This window comes from Helianthus annuus, chromosome 13 (assembly GCF_002127325.2).
Source record: "Helianthus annuus cultivar XRQ/B chromosome 13, HanXRQr2.0-SUNRISE, whole genome shotgun sequence".
Classification (NCBI taxonomy): Eukaryota; Viridiplantae; Streptophyta; class Magnoliopsida; order Asterales; family Asteraceae; genus Helianthus; species Helianthus annuus.
The window spans coordinates 110593272-110601860 of NC_035445.2; the positions used below are offsets into that span (position 1 = coordinate 110593272).

General features: G+C 38.8%; 1 protein-coding gene across 1 annotated transcript; it reads left to right on the forward strand.

Annotated features, from left to right (window-relative positions):
• The first annotated feature begins 4097 nt into the window (after positions 1–4097).
• LOC110898978 (protein FAR1-RELATED SEQUENCE 5-like) lies at positions 4098–7541 on the forward strand. Its single transcript, XM_022145835.2, has 5 exons — positions 4098–4354; positions 4643–5438; positions 5534–5792; positions 6077–6634; positions 6793–7541. Exons 1-5 carry the CDS (start codon positions 4333–4335, stop codon positions 7420–7422), a joined length of 2265 nt encoding a protein of 754 aa, XP_022001527.1. The 5' UTR covers positions 4098–4332; the 3' UTR covers positions 7423–7541.
• The last annotated feature ends 1048 nt before the right edge of the window (positions 7542–8589 follow it).

The window sequence follows — 8589 nt, forward strand, 5'->3', positions numbered from 1 at the left end:
CGGCCTCGGCACATACATCCATCATCGCCCACATTGCTGCGCTTAGGGGGCAGCTCCCTCTTCCATCTTGTCCTCTCCAGCAGCATCCTCTCCAGCATTCATCCCAGCCTCATCAGCAGCATCTCCACCAGCATCCTTTGTAGCACCAGCTTCATCAACCTTCTTGGTCACCTTAGCGGATTCCTCTGCAGCAGGTTTTGAGGGGGGCTCCACAGGATTGCCACCAAGATCCTTCAATTTCATCTCCCAGGCTTTAATATTCCATGAAGGGCATTCAAAGCCCAAAGCCCTGGCCTCGTAAGCCATTTTCAGCCTGGCCTGTAGGAGGGAGATGACAACTGAATTCTTAAGGCTCTCACGGTACGAAGCCATATCTTGCTCATGTTGAACCTGGGCCGCGTCAGACTTAGCTTGAGCCTCTTGGGTGATCTTTTGGATGGTAGACTGGTGGTCTTGATTCATGGCCTTGTACTTGGCTTCATGATGTTCCGATTTGGTGGTGGCGATTGCTGCTTGATCTGCGATGGTAGCCTCAGCCTTCTTCAGTTTGCTCTCTAACATGACATTCAAGCCACGTGCGTCCTCGTAGAGGAATACCAGGCGTTCAAGGCCCTGTAAGGTAGGTAAACAGGTATCAGCCTAAACTAACATTTGTAATTAGCATATGGTGCAGGATATAGGCCAGAATACTAACCTGGTTAAGGAAACCTGTCATGAATTTGCTGGAATCCGTGAACCCATGATTCTCGAATGGGAATACATGGGGAGTAGTAGGATGATCTGCTTCCTTCCTCTTCCGGGAGCTGGAGGCCCGGGTCCTAGATGCTGGAGGAGCTTTGGGAGCGGTGGTAGTCTTTGAGCTGCTGGGCTTTGGGGTATCAGCTAGCTTCGGATTGATCTCTTGTTTGATGGGTGCAAGGCTGGAATAACTATCCAACTCATCAAGTTGGAAGCCTTCAAGGTTGATGACCGGCACTGTGTCAAGGGAGAAGTATTTAATTTATGTCATTTATATCCTATAGTCAATTTTCTCACCTATACTTACCAGACATTTCTGAACTAGATTTCTGACTTGAGTCTGTGAGAGACAGGGAGAAAGTTCTTTCGGCGGCTGGAAGTCGGTAAATCTCTTTGATCCTGGGTTGTGATTCTGCACTTGGTATGCTAGGTCTCTGAAATTCGCTGCGCAAATATTAGGATATCAGTCAGAATACAGTTAAGAATATATTTGGGAATGTTCCTAAAACCCTAAATCCTACCCTTGGTTAGCCATCTAACTGCCAGATCGAAACCCCCGTCAATGGAGTCCCTTTTTACGAAAAAGAACTTTCGTTGCCACTGATCTTCATTCTTGGTGGCTTTAAGGATTAGGGGATTTTTGGAAGTGGAAAACAAGAGAAGACGGCTATTTCCATGAGATCTCAATCGATATGCTATGGGAAGGTCTTCAGTACACAGGTCAGTGCAATGATGAGATTTGATTTGGTCAAGCACCATCAAAACTCGCCAGACCATTGGCATGGTTTGGGCATAACTAAGGCCGGTGAGCTCGAAGAAACGAGAAATGAAGGGTGGAAATGGGTACCGGAGTCCTAAAGAAAAGGGGTAGGCAAAAAAGCAAACCCACTCGTCTGATGACGCATCTGATCGGACCTCCCGATCAAAAGGGCGAATGACTGTTTCGGTGGGAAAGGCGCCGGAATCCTTCAGAGCAGCGATATCGGCATTGTTGAAGGAGCAGATCTCTTTTTCTGGTTCTCATATGAGGTTTTGACTCACTAGGGTTGGGACCGGTTCATTTGAGTGAGATCTTGTCTGTGATGCCATGAGAAGTATCAAGCAAATTACAAGAAATTCAAAGAAAACAGAGGATGAGAGAGAGGACGAATACCTGAAAATTGCTTGGAGAGAAGTGATAATGACGAGAGATATCTCAGCTAATTATAGGCTGGATATAGGGGGTGAAGAGTAAAAGAAGTATGGGAAGTTGCACAAGGTCATCTCAAACGTCGCTTCGTTTTAATTGCCTCGGTTTGCGGAATAAAATTTTTGAAATATATCCGTTGGATTGGTATACCAACAGATATATTTGGGGACAATTGTTATGGGCCATTTTCTGAGCCTATATATCCTGACTAATATCTTGCTTTTGACTGTTTGTTTGTGATCAGGATACTGAATCGGGATATTGGTAACATCCCGGGCGATATCCTGGTGTTAACTTAATAATTCACGTGCAGGTAAGAGGCTACAAGTCACTAACGGTCAGATGGACTTTTTCTCCTCAAGATTCGGGCGTATCTGTTATGTGAGAGACGTTGAACCTGAAAGACCAGGTCTATAACGTTCGAGTGGGGAATATTCGCCGGATCCCGGTTATTTAGGATAGTTTGTTGCATTTATTTTACTATAAATAGATGGGGGCAGGTCAGATTAAGGCACGCAATCTTTCACACACACTCTCGAACACTTTTGCTCTCTAGCTTTCAGCAGTCACCACACACAAACACTTGTAATCGAATTACATTGTAACACTTAGTTGATCCGCACCACATCCTGCACTGTATCCTGATATTTGAAGCAATAGAAGAACAAGGCAGCTGCGATTGTCAGCTCCCGAGGTTTTGTGTCGGCGATCTAGATTGATCAAGGGCTTTCCTCGTACATCGCGTGTCAACCTTTACTTTTTTTCTCATTGTTTGATCATAGATACAGCTCTATATCCTGAGCCGTATCCTGAAACTGTTTTAGCAAATAACTTAACTTGAATATTTTTCACACATACTTCTAGCACACTACCTCACTTAACTAATTTGATCACTTAATTACTTCGGTAATTTTTGACCAAAACACTAGTTATTAAAGTCATTAATACATAACCAATTAAAAAGTGCGAAAAGATTAAAAATAAAAAGTGTTACACTAAACACTTGTCTTCACCAAGTGATGTAAGAGACTTAGGCAAACATGGCCTTTGATTGTCAAGAACTCTTACGATCAATCTTGGATCCCGATACGACTCACACACTCTATGATGGAAAATGGATGATGGTGGTGGATGATGGTGTTGTGATGGTGGTGGGGGGTGGGTGAAGTGTGAGAGAGGTGGTGTGCCAAGGGATGAGTTGCAAGAGCTCCAAGCACTCCTATTTATAGGCTGAACAAAAGCTCGGGCACGGCCCCGTGTCCAATGGGCACGGCCCCGTGTCCATCCTCCTCTCTTTCATCATTAAATGCAGTTTGTCTGCATTAGTTGACCACGCCCCGTGTCCGCTGGGCACGACCCCGTGTGCAGAAGCGTATCTGTACTATCAAGATTTCCTCATATTCTACGAATCTTAGAGTTGACCACGGCCCTGTGTCCAGTGGGCACGCCCCCGTGGTGGGTGATAGAAGCTTCTACAGCTTTGCCTTTTCTGCTGACACCTGGGCACGCCCCCGTGCTCACTGAGCACGGGGCGTGTTCAGTCTTCTGTTCTCTTGTTTTGCTTGGGAAGATGTTGTCGGGAGGCCGGGCATGCCACGTTTGCTCCTTTTCTTGTATTTATGTTAGATTTAGCTGTCTTTTTGCTTCTTTTGTTCATTTGAGCTCATTTAATTCTGAAAATATAAAAGGAAGACAAAAACATATTTTTTTCCAAAATTAGTACTAAAAAGGGGTTAGTTTTATGCCACAGTTGATGTAATTTATATGTTGTATTTTGTGCACATCACTACCAAGGTACATACATAGTCAATCTTGCATACTACATTTAATTTTTTGTACATAAAAATTAAGAGGTCTGTATACTCTAATTCATGTCAAAGTGCCACCTCGCTGTTATTTACTTTTCTAATGTCAAAAATTTTTAAAACAAAAGAAAATGATACAAATGTAATATTTATTCGTATGTGTAGGTTATATTATATATATATATATAGGTAGAGGTTCAACTAAGAATTTAATCTTCCCTAAGTTTCCTAAGAAGCAATCTTGAGCTTACATGTGGCAATCTCATTAATTTAGATGAAAGGGTAATATTGGAAAATGCAAATTTCAAACAGATCTGTACTTAGTTTTAATCACACGATTTTCATTCCTTCTTTCATATTTTTCATTCATTCATTCATTGAGCTTCATCATCTGACCAATTTCATCGAGATCGTTTTCATCTAAATCAATCGCAAATCTCAATCTCAATCCTGCTGAATCGTTGATCGTTTTCATCGATTTGCCGGTACCTGCGAGATTGAGATCAATCCTGCTGAATCGTTCATCGTTTTCATCGATTTGCTGGAACCCTAGCTCCTCTGTTCATTCATTGATTTGCTGATTTATCCTCCTCTATTTTAATGATGTCTACTACTGTCGATGGTAAAATACCTTCTAGTTTTAATTTCATCTACTTTTTAGGTTTTTAGTTTTGATCTAAGTTGTGCTGGTTTTTATTTAAAAGTGTAGTTCTGAAGTTGTGCTGGTTTTTTGAAGTTGTGTTGGTTTTTTTATATTACATTATATTTTAAAGTGTAGGTTTGTAAAGTTGTGCTGATATCTTTATTTTGTGCTAGTTTGTCTGGTAAAGTTGTGCTTGTTTTTTGTGCTGGTTTATTGTAAAGTTTGTGCTGATATCTTTTATTTGTTCTGGTTTTTTGATTTGTTCAGGAGTTCGTATCTGTCCAACTACTGGTAATCAGTATTATACTCCTATTGTTCCAGATTCTTCCAAACCTGTAGTTGGTATGCATTTCCAGTCAATTGATTCTGCCTTTAATTTCTATAAGAAGTATGCTAAGTTATCTGGGTTTGAGGGTCGAAAGCATACTCAATCTTCAAAAAATGGTGTTGTGATTAGAAAGTACTTTGTTTGTGCGAAAGAGGGTTCAGCGACATCCTGTGTTGTTGACACGGTAAATGATAGTGTTGGTGCTGATAAAAAGTTAAATGACCGAAGGAGGAGACCTTCTAAACGTACCGGATGTAAGGCACACATCCGTTTGTCTTTAACTCCAAAAAATACTTATAGAATTTCTCATGTATTTGAGGAGCATAATCATTCTTTTGTTGATGAAGAGGATTATCATCTTTTAGCTTCGTCTAGAAAGTTGACATTCACTGAAGAGCAACTGCTTTCTGATTTTTCTGAGATGAATATTGGTCCAGTTAGGGCATTCAACCTTATGAGAAAGATTCGTGGTGGATTTGATAAGGTTGGAGTGACGTCTACTGATTGTAAAAATTTTAAAAGAGATATTAATTTGTTCATTGGAGAGTTTGATGTGGATATGGCTGTCCAACGTCTTATGAAGAAGAAGCTGTATTTGCCGAATTTTTCTTGTGAATTTTATTGTGATGAAAAAGGTGCTCTTGCTGGATTATTTTGGGCTGATGAAGAAATGAAACTGAATTATGAGGTCTTTGGGGATGTTATGTCTTTTGATGCTACGTTCCGTACGAACAGGTATTTTATTCACTTTTTGTAGATCATTTATTCATATTTTTATTAAACTAGCACAATTCAGCAAGCAGTTGTAATATAATCAATTCAATTTTTAGGTATGACTTGGTATTTGTTCCGTTCACTGGAATCGATAATCATCATCACAATGTCACGTTTGCTGGTTCTTTGTTAGCATCTGAAACTGCTGAATCATATAAATGGCTTCTTCAAAGTTTTTTGAAGGCTTTTGGTGTTGCACCTAAGGTGGTTGTGACTGATCAGGACGCTGCAATGAAAATTGCCATCCGAGATGTTTTCCCAGATACCAGACATCGTTTGTGTATGTGGCATATAATGATCAAAGTTTCTGAAAAGGTAACTTTCTTAAACCAGCACACTTTTAGCATATAAACCAGCACACTTTAAACAATCCATTTAAACCAGCACACTTTAGCATATAAACCAGCACACTTTTAAACCAGCACACTTTGGCATATAACTCAGCACACTTTTAAACCAGCACACTTTCTTTAAACCATCACAGTTTAAGCATCATAGTTTAAGTTTATACATCAACTAGCACACTTTAACATATAAACCAGCACATTTTAGGATTTGTTTGCTGTTTTAATATAATAATTATTTTTTTTTTGTTATAGGTTGGTACTGAGCTATCACAAGATGAGGTTTTTAAAGAAGATATATGTGATGTTGTATGGACTGATGCTCTTGAACCAGCACAGTTTGAGACACAATGGTGTGATTTAATGATTAAGTACAACCTTACTAGTAACAGCTGGCTGTCTGATATGTACAACCTCAGATCAGATTGGATTCCTGCATACTATCGTCATGAACATATGTCCGGTCTTATGCGTACAACATCTAGGTCTGAGAGTGAAAATCATTTTTTTGGTCAATTAACCAACACAAAATTGTCATTAGTTGAGTTTTTGAGCCATTTTGATACTGCAATGGAATCTCAGAGGTTTAAGCGCAGCAAACGTGATCATGATACCAGATACACACAACCTCGCATGAAAACCAATTATGAATTGGAACTGGAAGCTGCAAAGATTTATACTCGGGGGATATTTTTTGATGTTCAAGAAGAAATTCGACTTGCTTGCAAGAATTGTATGTGCAGGCGTGAAGAAGAAGTTGGTGATTCAATTAAGTTTTATATTCTACAGGTCAATCTTCCTGGCCTTCATGAGGTATTTATTTATACCTTTAGTAGCACAAACATGTTCTGCTTTTTACAATACATTTTAAGTAGCACAGTGATTTATATTTACAATTAGAATTTTACATATATAAACCAGCACACTTTTGTTATAAACTAGCACAATATAAGCATTTGTTATTTGTGTAGGTTCTTTTTACTCCTAAGGATATGGTAATTAAATGCAGCTGCAACCGATATGAGCAGTATGGTTTGCTATGTAGGCATGCCTTTTGTGTTCTTCGTCTTTGTGGTATAAAGGAGTTCCCTAAAAAATATGTTATGGGGCGTTGGACAAGAGATGTTGTTCCAAAAAAGACAAAAGTTTCGAGTTTTGATCAAAATGCTGCTGGTAATCAAGTTGAACGTGCTTCCAGCATTGTGCGTGAGATAATGACTGCAACTGAACATATTGTTAACCGTCTTGTTACAAATATTGACCTGTTATCGTTGTATAGAGACCAAGTGATCGAGTCGAAGTTGAAGGTTGATTCTGCTGACCTTCCTGCAGAATCACTTGACAAGAATGCAAGATTAGCTAATATTCTTCATGCTGATCAGCCATGTTCATCGTTTTCTGCTACCATTCTTCCACCTAGTGGTATTAGAAACAAGGGGTGTGGTTCAAACAAACGCTTAAAGTCTTTTCGTGAGGTATCATCTTCAAGAATATCAAAGAAAACTAAAACTAGAGGTTGTTTGATATGTGGAGGTCATGGACATAATAGTCGGACTTGTAAGATGAAGACTACTGTTGCTGATTCCCAGAAGAGCAGTTAGTCGTGTGTCTTGGAAATCATGATATTTGGATTTGTTATTTTTTTCATTTCAGTTTGGATTTCTTGTATTCTTATTATGTTTACAACATTCAACCAGCACATTATTAGTTTTTGTTGATTTTGTAAATGCAATTGTCAAGAATTTGATTTTTCAACATTCAATATACTGTTTAAAACCAGCACAATTTTAAACTTTGTTCTTTAAAACCAGCACAATTTTAAACTTTGTTCTTTAAAACCAGCACAATTATAAAACCAGCACAATTTTAAACTTCGTCTATGAAACCATCACATATTGTCATAGTGAAACCAGCACAATATTAATTGTAAAACCAGCATAAAATTAACTTTCCTAATATAACTGTTAAAGCAGTACAATGTAATTGTTAAACCAGCACCATATTAATTGTTAAACCAGCACAAAATATTACAGACAACTACCAAACTAATGTTATATTGTTCAACCAACACAATCAATATTTCTTGTTCAATCTGTCATTGATTTTCGTTTCCGCATTTTTCTTGCATTCCTCTTTCTTTTCAGGCTCCATCTTCTCATACTTCTCTAACAGTTCCATCATTTCACCTTTCGCTAAGTTGATGTCGGATAAAAGTATTTTGCTTAAATACTTGTATCTCAGTTCAACCAACTCTTTGTCTTGTTCCGGTGACTCTTTCGACAGCCCACTATCCCATTCCTTGTTGCTCACATGCTTCCCTGTGTATGTCTCCATGTGTCTCATTGCAAAGACACCACAATCTACAAAGTTCTTTTCCGTTTGCCACGACATTTTCATTATTTCTGGTTCCAAGGGCGACATCTTTGGGTGCATTGTTGGGTATTCAACTTCAAGGTAATCACATACAATTTCTTTCTGTAATTTGAAAATTTTCAAAATCAAAATCCCTAAGCATCACAAATATAATTAAAATAAACAGCACAGAATTAATGGGCATCAATATATTACCACTCTTTTAGCACGTGCCATTTTTTGTGCTTTTGCTTTCCCTTTCATATTGTCTATAATCTTGATGGCTTCTCCCTTGAAATCAAAACATACAATGTAGTAGTGCTTGTTTTGTAGTATTGGAATGAACAACATGTCCACTTTCCTAATAGTTCCAAACTCGGTAGTCATCAATGTCGCGGCAATGTTTTCTCTGAAAT

Excerpts from the sequence above, each read along its gene's own strand:
- LOC110898978 (XM_022145835.2), top strand. The coding sequence starts at position 4,333 with ATGATGTCTACTACTGTCGATG. Across the intron at positions 4,355-4,642 it reads GATGTCTACTACTGTCGATG|GAGTTCGTATCTGTCCAACT; the intron begins GTAAAATACCTT and ends TGATTTGTTCAG. Across the intron at positions 5,793-6,076 it reads TGATCAAAGTTTCTGAAAAG|GTTGGTACTGAGCTATCACA; the intron begins GTAACTTTCTTA and ends TTTTTGTTATAG.